The 15,588-nt window shown below is 39.3% G+C and overlaps 1 protein-coding gene across 1 annotated transcript in view; it reads left to right on the top strand.

Moving 5' to 3' along the window:
* LOC124775031 (arf-GAP domain and FG repeat-containing protein 1) overlaps positions 1 to 2,003 on the top strand; it is a 104,307-nt gene extending 102,304 nt beyond the window's left edge. The window contains exon 11 of the mRNA XM_047249801.1: positions 1,449 to 2,003. Within this exon, the coding sequence (XP_047105757.1) occupies positions 1,449 to 1,472 (24 nt within the window). The 3' untranslated portion in view covers positions 1,473 to 2,003. The remainder of the gene's footprint in view (positions 1 to 1,448) is intronic.
* Positions 2,004 to 15,588: the final 13,585 nt, after the last annotated feature.

The following is a 15,588-nucleotide window of genomic DNA, read 5'->3' as shown; positions in this document are numbered from 1 at the left end:
ACTTGCAAGCAGTAGATCTAAAAAATAAACCAATCAAGTAACAGTGCAACAGATGGTTATGCATTTGTGCACAACAACGAACGTGGAATGAACAGCAATATTTGCCTTGCACATGTATCATTTTTACTGACATGTTGGTGGCTCTCACTAGAACCTTGAAATATTTTCAGACCAGAGAAGACAGGTTGATTTGGGGCATTACTACCCACAATCATAGTCTTCATTTAGTGTCCATTAGATGAACTGCTAGACGCTTAAATAGTTGTTGAATTATCAAGCTGACACCATCAAAGTTAATTTTCAATTAAAGCACTTTTATTGTCACAGAACAAATTCTTGATAATCAGCTTGACATTAGAATGTTCCACTGTACCACAAACAGGTCAAGAATGCATAGAGACTCCAAGAAGTCTAACTTAAAGCATATGAGTGGCAAGTGACTACAGGAACCTTACTCAGTGACTGTGTAACGGGAACTTTTATCATGGAGTACTTAATGTGGACTGACTGTGGCATGGTCATTATTCATATTTGAAGATGCACATAGGAAAGCTCTTACAAAATGTTAAAATATGACGTAGAAAGCAGAAATGCCATACAGAAGATACAGTCGCCGTCGCCGTGCCAGACAGACCATATACAAAACAATTGAAGACGTTGAAATGACTACATCCGCCGCCGACAAGAAAAAGAATACCATCAAATCTGTCGCTGCACACTCTCTACTGGATGGACCTGCAGTCTTTTGTGGATGCAGACTGAATTTCAGCATCGACATCAATGATTCGTTTACCCACGGGAATGGATGGCTAACAGTCGCTGTTGTACGTGGTGGAACAGGAGTACCCAATGTATCCGGACTGGAAAGCTTCGTTGATCGGGACATCATAGCATACCGAACATATCATGTTACTGAAAATGCAAATAAAGACTTTGGAAAATCTACATATATGTCACCCTCACCCTTTTCCTTGTATACACGTAATAGACGTAAGATATCTGTTAATGAAACTGTCTTTATATGGATTAAAGGTAAAGGTACTTGTGAATATGTTAAATTTGCAGGTGATTGTACATTGTATTTTCACAAATAACTCTTTAGACGATGACTCATTTCACTTAACTACTGACTATCCTGAAAATGGTAGTAATATCAAGCTCTATTATGTGGAGCAGATTTTAAAATTCACACATTCCTCTCTGTGTTTTAGTAAAACCCTCCAAGATTTATCTAGAAATTCAAGTTTCATATTTATAATATCTTGTTATGTAAAGTACAGTTACGTTGTCCTCAAACCAAAAGGTGACTTCAGCAATGAAGTGCGTTACTGTGCTTAGTCCTATTCAAGTTGGTATGCTGGTGCTTTCCTCTGTGCTATCTAGGCCATTATAGGGGGACCTACTATTTAACTTGGATTCTGAACCACAGTGAACTTTTCCTTTTTCAGATTAACAAACATTGCCAGAGATGAGAGAAATGGCAAGAAAGATATAAATCCTAGGAATGACCAGGGATTGAACCTAAGACCTTATCTGCAGTATGGTTTGTACTTTGTTTTGGAAAACAACACCACTATGACTGTTAACTCACAAGGCTGCATTATGAAGATCCAAAACTATTTCTCCCCAGAACTTCTACCTCACAGATGAACAATGGGGAGAGTATGGTTTCTTCAAGATTGTGCAGCAGCGCACACAGCTAATTCAAAGGCTTTCTGTACAGGATCGGTTTCCAAGCCACCTAATCTCTAGGTATGGCAGTCTTCACTGGCCACCTCGCTCCCAAGATATAAGCTTATGTAATTTATTTTTGTGTGAATACCTCAAGTTCCGATGTGTGTTAACAAGCCACACTGTCTTGAAGGTCTAAAGATGGAAATGTATTCCATGTGAGATGTTAACTGACACTACTCGGAGTTTTTGGGGCTGGCTACAATCTTCGATAAACATAAAATGGCCAACATCTGAGTGGTGTGATTTTCAAACCATAAACAAAACAAATATCCAACATTCACTATGTATTCTTATAAATAAAAATATTTTTTAAGCAAAACTAAATACATCTTATTTGAGAACTATGTGATTCCTGTGACGGACCTGCATTTGCTGAATTATAAAATTTAAAGAAAGAAGATGGATGTTTGCACAGTAGAGAAAAAGGGATTTCAGATGAGGCAGGTCAATCCTAAAAGAATTACTAATATTTTTTACTTATAATTTTAAAGACAGAATCTATACCCACAGCTGGAAAAATGCAATTATATGTCCCTTATTTAAGAAGAATAATCCCTTTGTGTGTGATAACTATAGAGGAACTGCTTTAATATATGTCTTACAAAATCCTATCAATCTGCCTTTTAAACGAGCTGATCCCAATAAATGAAGAACAAATTGTGGACGACCAACGCTGTTCCTACAGAAATAGATTTACATTACATCATTTATTGTCTCTTAAGACAAATAACTTAGAAAGGATGGCAATTCATTGTAGATGTCCACATATTATTTCTAGATTTCAAAAAGCCTATTTCAGCATACACCAACAGGCACTCTTAAATACAATGAAGGAATTTGATATACTGCCAGAGTTAATCAAAATAGTTAAAATGTGAGTAGATGAAACCTTATGTGGACAAAGATAACTGTGGGAGAAACTGAAAATTTTAAGGTGTTCACTGGATTGAGACAAGGAGCACCATTTCACCCATTTTATTTAACCTTGTTGCAGACAAGATCAATAGAGAAGTTACTAAAACTAATCCACAAGGGATCCAACTGCAGGAGGTGAACATTACTAAACTTGCCTATGCAGACGATACAGCATTTTTAAATAGTTCCAAAACAGAATTAATGAGAATGATTCAAAATCGTTGAGAAAACATGATTACATATTAACAAAGAAAAGACAGAATATCTGGTCATATACGAAAATCCAAAGTGATGCACCTATGGCTGTTGGTGGATTCACTTTCAAGACACTTGACTGTGTCAAGTACTTAGGGAGTCTTTTTAGTAACAATAATAAAATGGTTAGAAATATATGCCTGTCTAGCAACAGTAAACAAAACACTTTTTAATTTTAGTGAAAACCTAAAGAAAAGAGTACTTAGTGCTAACTTCAAAACATGTTTGTATCAGTCAACCAGTAGCATTATATGGATGTGAATCATTAATATATCAAAAGAAATATCAAGAAAAAGAGTTAATATTTGAAAGAAAAATGCTAAGGAAAGTTTTTGGATCTGTATATAACGAAAATAATATGGACTGGAGGATAAGAAGGGAAAAAATGAAGAATTAAGAGAGCTGTACAAACACTGTTACATCATCAAAGTGCCGAAGAAGGGAAAAATGACATGGGCATCCCATATAACAAGAATGGCGGAAAATGGACTACCTAACTATCATTCTGCACAACAGTAGATGAAACAAGAGACCCAGTATTAGGTGGCAAGAAAACATTTGAGAGGACACAGCTAGGAGGAACATTGAAACCAAATGGACAAACAGTGCAGTTGACAGAAAGGAATAGAAGCTGTTCATAGAGCATGTGTATTGGTGATAAGGCCCTTGCCACATGTAAAGTGATGTGGGTTTCATAAGTTTTCAATTTTGAATATATCTTTAAAAAAGTATTTCTACAGGGAATAAGTGTGTAATCACGAACCACTTGCTTTCTAAACAATAAAGTGTAAAAAATTACAACCTAACAATTTTTAAAATATTTTATTACGAGAGGCATTGGTCTAGTGCTATCCTTGTAATTTCCTGGTATCACAAATCTACCACCTACTGCATAAGCTTCACAATACCAATATTAAATGAATCTTTGTGTTGGTACAAAGTCATAGCACGAGTGAAGGTGCATGCTTCTGCATGGCACATATATTCACTGGCTTATCTCAGGAGCGAGATGAAGCTGAACTCTCCTGTCACTTATATTATCCAATGGTGAAACAACTATTCAACATGCTCTAAGATTCAAGAGAGGAAAGGCAAGCACTACTACAAAATTTCAAAACACACTCTTGCTTTACTTAGAACAGTACATTGATCAGTTGCTGTTATGTTATCCATGCAGATTTTGTAATAGCCTTACGTTACCAAAATAACTTTGACCTAGTGATATTAATAGTCCTACCGTTGATGAACCATCTTGAAGATAAAAGACATATGTGCACGGGCAGGGGAGCAGTTAAGATTTTGACTAGGATCAGGCAGTTACCTTAGGGTAAATAACCTAAGAAGAAATTTAAAAAAGTGATGTTGATTTATTTGTGAGAGGGTGCAACACAGAGTAGCAACTGTTGAGCAACAATTAAGAAACTGAAGTCAGTAACCTATCTCTGAGGAGCAGAAGAAGTGAAAGAAATTAACAGAAGAACAGTGAGTGATTTTTGGCATCATACCTGAAGATTTTTCCCCCCCCCATGCACCATGGACCTTGCCGTTGGTGGGGAGGCTTGCCTGCCTCAGCGATACAGATAGCCGTACCGTAGGTGCAACCACAACGGAGGGGTATCTGTTGAGAGGCCAGACAAACGTGTGGTTCCTGAAGAGGGGCAGCAGCCTTTTCAGTAGTTGCAAGGGCAACAGTCTGGATGATTGACTGATCTGGCCTTGTAACAATAACCAAAACGGCCTTGCTGTGCTGGTACTGCGAACGGCTGAAAGCAAGGGGAAACTACAGCCGTAATTTTTCCCGAGGGCATGCAGCTTTACTGTATGATTACATGATGATGGCGTCCTCTTGGGTAAAATATTCCGGCGGTAAAATAGTCCCCCATTCGGATCTCCGGGCGGGGACTACTCAAGAGGATGTCGTTATCAGGAGAAAGAAAACTGGCGTTCTACGGATCGGAGCGTGGAATGTCAGATCCCTTAATCGGGCAGGTAGGTTAGAAAATTTAAAAAGGGAAATGGATAGGTTGAAGTTGGATATAGTGGGAATTAGTGAAGTTCGGTGGAAGGAGGAACAAGACTTCTGGTCAGGTGACTACAGGGTTATAAACACAAAGTCAAATAGGGGTAATGCAGGAGTAGGTTTAATAATGAGTAGGAAAATAGGAATGCGGGTAAGCTACTACAAACAGCATAGTGAACGCATTATTGTGGCCAAGATAGACACGAAGCCCACACCTACTACAGTAGTACAAGTTTATATGCCAACTAGCTCTGCAGATGACGAAGAAATAGAAGAAATGTATGATGAAATAAAAGAAATTATTCAGATTGTGAAGGGAGATGAAAATTTAATAGTCATGGGTGACTGGAATTCGAGTGTAGGAAAAGGGAGAGAAGGAAACATAGTAGGTGAATATGGATTGGGGGACAGAAATGAAAGAGGAAGCCGCCTGGTAGAATTTTGCACAGAGCACAACATAATCATAGCTAACACTTGGTTTAAGAATCATGAAAGAAGGTTGTATACATGGAAGAACCCTGGAGATACTAAAAGGTATCAGATAGATTATATAATGGTAAGACAGAGATTTAGGAACCAGGTTTTAAATTGTAAGACATTTCCAGGGGCAGATGTGGACTCTGACCACAATCTGTTGGTTATGACCTGTAGATTAAAACTGAAGAAACTGCAAAAAGGTGGGAATTTAAGGAGAGGTTGTACAGAGATTCAGGGAGAGCATAAGGGAGCAATTGACAGGAATGGGGGAAGTAAATACAGTAGAAGAAGAATGGGTAGCTTTGAGGGATGAAGTAGTGAAGGCAGCAGAGGATCAAGTAGGTAAAAAGACGAGGGCTAGTAGAAATCCTTGGGTAACAGAAGAAATACTGAATTTAATTGATGAAAGGAGAAAATATAAAAATGCAGTAAGTGAAACAGGCAAAAAGGAATACAAACGTCTCAAAAATGAGATCGACAGGAAGTGCAAAATGGCTAAGCAGGGATGGCTAGAGGACAAATGTAAGGATGTAGAGGCCTATCTCACTAGGGGTAAGATAGATACCGCCTACAGGAAAATTAAAGAGACCTTTGGAGATAAGAGAACGACTTGTATGAATATCAAGAGCTCAGATGGAAACCCAGTTCTAAGCAAAGAAGGGAAAGCAGAAAGGTGGAAGGAGTATATAGAGGGTCTATACAAGGGCGATGTACTTGAGGACAATATTATGGAAATGGAAGAGGATGTAGATGAAGATGAAATGGGAGATATGACACTGCGTGAAGAGTTTGACAGAGCACTGAAAGACCTGAGTCGAAACAAGGCCCCCGGAGTAGACAATATTCCATTGGAACTACTGACGGCCGTGGGAGAGCCAGTCCTGACAAAACTCTTCCATCTGGTGAGCAAGATGTATGAAACAGGCGAAATACCCTCAGACTTCAAGAAGAATATAATAATTCCAATCCCAAAGAAAGCAGGTGTTGACAGATGTGAAAATTACCGAACTATCAGCTTAATAAGTCACAGCTGCAAAATACTAACACGAATTCTTTACAGACGAATGGAAAAACTAGTAGAAGCCAACCTCGGGGAAGATCAGTTTGGATTCCGTAGAAACACTGGAACACGTGAGGCAATACTGACCTTACGACTTATCTTAGAAGAAAGATTAAGGAAAGGCAAACCTACGTTTCTAGCATTTGTAGACTTAGAGAAAGCTTTTGACAATGTTGACTGGAATACTCTCTTTCAAATTCTAAAGGTGGCAGGGGTAAAATACAGGGAGCGAAAGGCTATTTACAATTTGTACAGAAACCAGATGGCAGTTATAAGAGTCGAGGGACATGAAAGGGAAGCAGTGGTTGGGAAGGGAGTAAGACAGGGTTGTAGCCTCTCCCCGATGTTGTTCAATCTGTATATTGAGCAAGCAGTAAAGGAAACAAAAGAAAAATTCGGAGTAGGTATTAAAATTCATGGAGAAGAAATAAAAACTTTGAGGTTCGCCGATGACATTGTAATTCTGTCAGAGACAGCAGAGGACTTGGAAGAGCAGTTGAATGGAATGGACAGTGTCTTGAAAGGAGGATATAAGATGAACATCAACAAAAGCAAAACAAGGATAATGGAATGTAGTCTAATTAAGTCGGGTGATGCTGAGGGAATTAGATTAGGAAATGAGGCACTTAAAGTAGTAAAGGAGTTTTGCTATTTGGGGAGCAAAATAACTGATGATGGTCGAAGTAGAGAGGATATAAAATGTAGGCTGGCAATGGCAAGGAAAGCGTTTCTGAAGAAGAGAAATTTGTTAACATCCAGTATTGATTTAAGTGTCAGGAAGTCATTTCTGAAAGTATTTGTATGGAGTGTAGCCATGTATGGAAGTGAAACATGGACGATAAATAGTTTGGACAAGAAGAGAATAGAAGCTTTTGAAATGTGGTGCTACAGAAGAATGCTGAAGATTAGATGGGTAGATCACATAACTAATGAGGAAGTACTGAATAGGATCGGGGAGAAGAGAAGTTTGTGGCACAACTTGACCAGAAGAAGGGATCGGTTGGTAGGACATGTTCTGAGGCATCAAGGGATCACCAATTTAGTATTGGAGGGCAGCGTGGAGGGTAAAAATCGTAGAGGGAGACCAAGAGATGAATACACTAAGCAGATTCAAAAGGATGTAGGTTGCAGTAGGTACTGGGAGATGAAAAAGCTTGCACAGGATAGAGTAGCATGGAGAGCTGCATCAAACCAGTCTCAGGACTGAAGACCACAACAACACAACCTGAAGATTAATAAGGTTAGTGCTGCCCCATAGGTGTCTGAAAGTCCTTTTCCATATGGCGATGAAGGAGCAAATGTTCACAGGACGTGACCATTCATCCAGAGATAAGGAAATTGAGGAAGAGCTTTTGGCTAGGTTTTCCTCCACAAGAGACCATGGGGTGTTGTCACACAACATGGGTCTCAAGTCTGTGCATAAAAATCATGTATTCAGTATTTGGTACAGCCAAAATGACCTTGGTCACTAACCAAACATGGAATCTGAAACTTCACTATGACATCTTGTACTTGAAGTAAAAATTGTACCTGTTTTAAGGCAGATTATAACCCAAAAATATCCATCAAAAGACAAAACCAAATATCCTCTGTGGATAAAGGTTTTTCGGATCCATAAGTCCTTTCCCCTAATCCAATAAAACTGGTTGGGAATGTTGTCCAAAGGGCTTAACATATGGGAGGATGGAAACAAAATTTGGGCCTATATGTTTCATTGAAACTCATTTAGAAAACTGGCCAGTTTATAAATTTCCATTTTTTTTTTTTTTTCAAAAATTGCTGGTAGTTCACAAAACAGGAAGTGGCACTGACCTTGCATTGTTCTGCTGTTATGCAGTGAGAAAGTAAGTAAGATGGCTAGAGTAATGATGATGGGAGATGGCAATTTTCAATTGTGTGCAGATGCATCATATCATTATCAGCAATTTATATGTCCAATGTATCTGTCAACACAAGGAAAACATTAGTATATATGCAGACATATAAGCGTGCACACATTTAATGAAGTGAGGACAGAATAGGATGTTGGTAATAGTCTCCTTAAAACAATCACTCTGTCATTTCCAGAAGTTATTTAGGAAAATCTATGAGGTGTGATGGGAAAGTTTTAAGAATGGGCTTGTAATTGTACAATGGTGGTACTTACATGCTACTGTGATGTATCACCTTCAAAATAGTCCCCTTCTGACTGAACACACCGACTCCAACGGTGCTTCCACTTTTGGAAACATTCCTGGAAATTTTTTTCCTGAAGTGTGTTAAGGATACTTTCCATATTTGCCTGGATGTGTCAAATTGCTTCCCTTTCAGTGAAAATTTCAGTTTAGGAAACAGGTAGAAGTCTGCAGGGGCCAAATCAGAGGAATATGGCAGTTGTGGAAGCACAGGAATTTTGAATTTGGCGCAATGAGCCGGAGCATTGTTATGGTGTAGCACCCAACTCTTGTTCCACAATGCAGGCCTTTTCTTGCGCACCTTTTCGCGCAAACGTTCAAGGACACATTTGTAGTATTCCTGGTTAACTGTCTGTCCTCCAGGGGTAAATTCATGATGCGCGATACTGGTAGAATCAGAAAAAATCACCAACATTGTCTTCACCTTCGACCGACTTTGCCCTGATTTTTTTGGTCATGGTGAACCTGGAGTCTTCCACTGCGAAGACTGCACTTTGGTTTCAGGATCATATCCATATACCCACAATTTGTCACCTGTAATTACCCTATTAAACAAATCTGGGTCATTTTTAGTCTGATTAATCAGTTCTTGGCACACTTGAAGTCGGTATTGTCTGTGGTTACTTGACAACACTTTTGGAATGAATTTTGCGGACACATGCTGCATGTTCAGATCTTCAGTTAAAATTGACTGAACTGCATAGAAACTTAAATTAAGTTCATCAGCTATCTCCCTAACTGTAAGTCTACAATCAAAGTGCACTAAGTCGCGAACTTTCACAACATTTTCATTCATTTTTGAGGTGGAAGGACACCCGGACCATGGTTTATCTTCAAATGGCTTGTGGGCATTTTTAAATCTGTTGAACTAGACAAAAACATTTGACTGGCTCATACAGTTATCTCCAAAAGCTGTTTTTAATAATTTGTAAGTCTCAGAAGCTGATTTCCTGGTTTTAAAACAAAATTTCACACTAACTCGTTGCCCCGTTTTTACGTTCATTTTCACGCAGACAGAATCTGGCAACAAGCCCTAACAGACCCGCACTCAACCTGCTGCCACAACAAACTGAATAAAGGAAACACACTTTCCTGTCAGTGGGTGTTCAAGGACAAGGCAATGACTCACTCCCCGCCCTTCATGTACCTGCCGCCAAACCAGTAAGCAGTAGTGGATCCATTCTTAAAACGTTCCAATCACACTTCGTATTCCAGGGTGGCTGGACAGAGCATGAGTGTACATTCTTTCAAATCTGAAGTTAGTATTTTAACAAATGCACTACATCAGACCGTTATACCTAATGTACAACAATGTAGGAAAAGATGGATTGCTACTTACCGTAAAGAAGACAATTAAGTTGCAGAGAGGCACAATTAAAAGACACTTACACAAAGCTTTCGGTCACAGCCTTCATCAGCAAAGAAGAAACACATACGCCACTTATACACCCAAGTAAGCACACGTCATGCACAGATGTTCGCCAATACCAGCAGCTCGGGTGGGAATGCAGCTATCACTTTGGATGCAAGCGACAGTCTGGAGGAGGACGGGGAATGGGAAGAGATAGTAGTTTAGGGTGGCAGGAGTGACAAAAACTGTCTGACAGTGTTTGCTAGAATGCCAACAGGCAAAGTGTCAGGAAGTTGTAGAGCAGGGAAGTGGGGAAAAAAGGAGAGGAGCGGGGAAAGATATAGAGGATGGGAGACAACAATGGGGAGGAGATGATAGGACAGAGTGTGTGGGGACAGTATGTTACCATAGGTTGATGCCAGGATAATTACAGTTGTTACTGTAGTTTGAGGCTGGGAAAATTATGGGAGTGGAGAATGTGTTGTAAGGATAACTCCCATGCAGATGACTCAGGTAGTGAAGCAGCCATTGAATTTACAGGTACACCATTTAGACAAGAAGCTTCTAAAATATGAAAAGTGATCAACCTGCTCCAATGTCGTGTCTGAAATGGGGATACTGAATTCAGGAAGAGTTAATCCTGGTGCAGAATGTGTGAGTGAATTCTTTTGTTTTTTTCTGCACTGATGGTAAGACCAAAGCCATCACATGCAGTTTTATAGCAGTTGATTGAATGCTGTAACTCTGCAGGTGTTAGGTAAGATGATGTGGTGGTGTCATCAGTATTCTGTAGCCCAGGTAAACTGGGCACATCTTTATGAGTAAGTCTTGCCAGACTGAAGGGACCTCTGTCAAAACTTAATTTAATCTCCATGCCTTGGTTGCTTGCAGATGGTTCATACTGTGTGGCAGCCATTTACAATGCAAAGAAAAAATCCATTGCAGAGATACTGTGAAGAGTCTGCCCAGACACATCATTATGAAGAGCTTGTATTTATTCCACACAGCGTTAAGGACATCCAAAGTGTCTCAGTACAGTCCACATGGAAGATCTAGGTATGGAATCTAAGGTTTCTTCCGGGCCATAGAAAACTAAACATAGAGGTTTCTTTTGCTCTCTGCATTTTTCCTTGAGTTCTCTAGCACAGAAGGTCATGTGTGTTGTGGCTTTAGAGGTTTGGAAACCACACTGAGATTCAGGCAAAACCCTCTCTGAACAAATTTGGAGGTGATTTAATAGATTTTTGCAAGAATTCTGCCTGCAGTTGACAATAGTAATATACCATGGTAGTCCTCACATGCACCGTGATCACCTTTCTTGAAGATAGTGATAATTCTTCATACCATCAAGTAGGGTAGGTAAGGGTAAAAGTATGTATTTTTTCTTTTACTAAATTTAAAAAAAAAAAACTTGCAGCAATATTATATCAGTTATGCCTGCAACACCTTGGTAACATTGTGAAAAAGTTTCACTGTCATCCAATTATTATTAGATGAGCAGTAAAAGTTTCATTAAAAAATAATTTTTCATATTTTTACCCCACACTGAGAGGTAACAGTATGTGGGCCTGGGGTATCATTACACAGTGTGTACTTTTATGACCAACTGAAGAAAATGAAAGGATTATAAATAAATACTTGGAAAAACAACTTAGGACCAAATCCACAGCACAGCCAGTGGGCACCCGCATAACCCTCCTATGCTAACCTGTCTTTGGGCCATTTAGAGGAAACCTTCATATCCTCTTAAAACCCTAAATCCATGGTCTGGTTCAGGTTTATTGGTGATATATTCATGATCTGGTCTCTAGGCCAAGACACCTTATCCTCATTCCTTCACAACTCAACATCTCCTACTCATCCATTTCTCCTGGTCCTCCTCAACCAAGAGTGCCACCTTCTCTGACATTGACCTCCTTCTCTCTGATGGCTTCATGTACACCTCTGTCCACACTGAACCCATCAAGCACCAACAGTACCTGCATTTCAACAGTTGCCATTCCTTCCACACCAAAACAGTTGCTCCCAAGCAGCGTAGCCATCCATGGATGGTGTATCTTCAGTGATGAGAACTGCCTTGCTCAGTATGTTGAAGATCTCACAAAGGCCTAACAGAGAGGCACTATCCCCTAGGCCCAGCCTTTTAACAGATTTTACTTGCCATATCCACACACACACACACACACACACACACACACACACACACACATATATATATATATATACTCCTCCCCTCCCACCATCCTCAAGAACCAGCTACAAAGGAGTGCCCATCTCATTATCCAATACCATCCTGGACTGTAACAACTGGACCACACAATTCATCAGAACTTTATCTGTCATCACGGCCTGAAATAAGGGAAAGCCTACCCAGGATCCTTCCTATCCCTCCTAAAATGGTGTTCCATCACCCACTCATCTCCATAACATCCTAGTCAGCATACTGACTGGACACCTGTTTATCTAGCAGAAACTGCTAATTCAAAATACAATTTATTCACAAATGAGATAGCAGGTATCTTTGAAAGTGTATTTCCAAAAAAGTCATACAGAGTCCAACCTGCAAGGGCTGCAAAAAAACCATGGCTCACTAAGGGCATCATAGCTTCCTGTCAGAGAAAAAGACAACTCTACATAGCATCAAAGACTTCTAACAACCCTGCTCAGCTAAAACATTATAAACTCTACAGTAAAATTCTTGCCAAAGTAATTAAAAACTCTAAAAGTATGTGTATAGCATCTGAAATTACTAATTCTGAAAATAAAATTAAAACAATCTGGAATGTGATAAAGAGAGAAACAGGGACTGTAAACTACACCAAAGACAAAAATATTGTTTTAACTGTTGACAACTCAGAGATAACTAATAGTGAGGAAATTGCTGAAATCTTTAACCAACATTTTTTAACTGTCCCAACACAGATAGGTTGCCATGGTTCTGTAGATAAAGCTGCCCGTATAATGAAAAATAATTTTCCAGAACCTTTCAGTCAAATAAGTGTGCTTCCCATTACTGCCAATGAAATCAAAAAAATCATACAGTCTTTGAAAAATAAACATTCTGCTGGTATCGACGATATTTCAAGCAAGCTGTTGAAGGCTTGCTGTAGTGAAGTGACCGATGTTTTGTCTCACATCTGCAACACATCCATGCAACAAGGAGTGTTTCCAGATAGAATGAAATATTCTGTTGTCAGGCCCCTGTACAAAGCAGGGGATGCTACAAATGTGTCAAACTATCGCCCTATCTCTCTATTAACAACATTTTCAAAAGTCCTAGAAAAAGCTCTGTACAACAGGATTGTGGCACACCTTGGTGACCTGAACATCATTAACAGTCAGCAGTTTGGTTTTCAAAAGGGAGTTTCAATAGATAACGCAATTTTCTCATTCACAAATGATGTTCTAGAGTCTATAAACAGCAATAGGCTGCCAATTGGTGTCTTATGCGACCTATCAAAGGCGTTCGACTGTGTAGATCACCAGATACTCTTCAAGAAGGCCTGTCATTATGGAATTACAGGACCTGTAGGGAACTGGTTAAAATCGTACCTCGAAAATAGGAAGCAGAAGATTATTCTAGATGTTTCAGATAGTGTATCACAATATACAGTGGGGAATTGTGCAGCATGGAGTGCCACAGGGATCAGTGCTTGGGCCCTTGCTGTTCCTCATATATGTTAATGACCTGCCTTTATCCATCAATAAGAAGTGTAAATTTACAATGTTCGCTGATGATACGAGCATTGTGGTGGATAATGTGTCAGCTACTGACTTAGAATCTGAGGTCAATGATATCCTTAAAGAAGTTCTGGGTTGGTTTAGTATTAACTCCCTTTCAATAAACCTGAAAAAAAAAACAATTTTATCCAGTTCCAGACAACCCACAAAAACCCAAAAGAAATAGTTATCACACAGAACGATCAGATGATAAAGCAAGTGTACTTATCAAAATTCCTAGGCGTATACGTGGACAGTAGGCTGAACTGGGAACATCACGTTCTACAAACACTAAAACGGCTGACGTCGGCAAATTTGCTTTATGAATTTTGTCACGCTTCAATGACATTACCATCTCAAAGTCAGCTTACTTTGGCTATTTTCATTCAGTCATGTGTTATGGCATCATCTTCTGGGGCAATACACCTGCCGCAAAGAAAATCCTCACAGCACAAAAAAGAGCAATAAGAATCATTTGTGGTGTACCCCCACGAACCTCATGTTGAAATCTTTTTAAACGACTTGAAATACTGACAGCAACATCTCAGTACATATATTCACTGATGTGCTTCATAATAAACAACCCCACTCTGTATGAAACGAATTGCCTACATCATGAACATAACACCAGAAGAAAAGAGGATTTCCACTGTGAGTTAAAGAACTTGACACTTATTCAGAAAGGGGTAAAGTACGCTGGAACGAAAATTTTCGATTCCCTACCCAAAAGCATCAAAAGTATAAGGAGTAGTACATCAGTATTTAAACGTAGCTTGAGAAATTATTTACTTGAGACCTCACTTTATTCACTAGAGGAATTCTTTCAGAGAAATAAGTAAAACCCAGATTGGAAAGATGTTTTTAAAATTTTTTGACACTGTTTACTGTTAAACTAATGTAATAATGCCCTAATGTAAAAATTCCTGTTTTTCTCATTTCCATTTTTGGGTCACTTTTAAACCCAAAGTGGGGAGTTTTGATTACTGTTCAAGGTTAAAATAGATGCAATAATGCCCTAAATATGAAACTGCTATCTTCACATTTATGTTGACTAGTTTTTAAGCTAATAAGTGACTTTTGTGCACTGTTATTAATATTATAACAATGTCTTTATTCTATGTATTTTATTATGTACATTGACACGTTCCACATCTGAGTGACTTGCTCACATGTACAGATCTATGGAACAAGTATATAAATAAATAAATAAAATAGTCCATACCTAAGCACTCTCAATCCCAACCTCTAGTGAAAGGGATCATATCCCTGTCGAAGACACAGGTGCAAGACCTGCCCAGTCCACTCACCCAGCACCTCCTACTCCAGTCCTGTCACAGGCTTATCCCGCACCATCAGAGGCTGGGCCACCTGTGAAAGAAGCTTTGTCACACTCAATCATTGCACAGCTCTTTATATTGGTATGACTACCTATCAGCTGTCCACCAGGGTGAATGGCCACCACTAAACTGTGGCTAAGAGCAATGTGGACCACCCTGTGGCACAACATGTAACTGAATATAACATACTTGATTTTAAAGTCTGCTTCACAACACAGGCCATCTGGATCCTACCATCCCCCAACAGCTTTTCTGAACTGCAGAGAAGGGAGTTATTCTTACAACACAATCTGCACTCCCAAAATCATCCCCACCTCAACCTATGGTAACCTAGTATCCACACAGCCTCCACCCAACAGTTTCCATCCAATCTGTCCTATCACCTCCATCCAGTTTATGTCACCTCACCCTCATCGTATCATCCTCTCTCTGCCAGCTTACCCACCAGTCTTTTCTCCTTCCTTTTGTGCTCCCTGTTCTCTGTTTGGATACTCCTTCAACAAAGTGACCAATTGTCATTCAACATGTCTTCTCCAACCTTAATA

The sequence above is a fragment of the Schistocerca piceifrons genome, chromosome 2 (assembly GCF_021461385.2).
Source record: "Schistocerca piceifrons isolate TAMUIC-IGC-003096 chromosome 2, iqSchPice1.1, whole genome shotgun sequence".
In the NCBI taxonomy this organism is placed as follows: domain Eukaryota; kingdom Metazoa; phylum Arthropoda; class Insecta; order Orthoptera; family Acrididae; genus Schistocerca; species Schistocerca piceifrons.
Note: the sequence above shows the minus strand (reverse complement) of the source record. Positions and strands in the feature narration are given on the sequence as shown.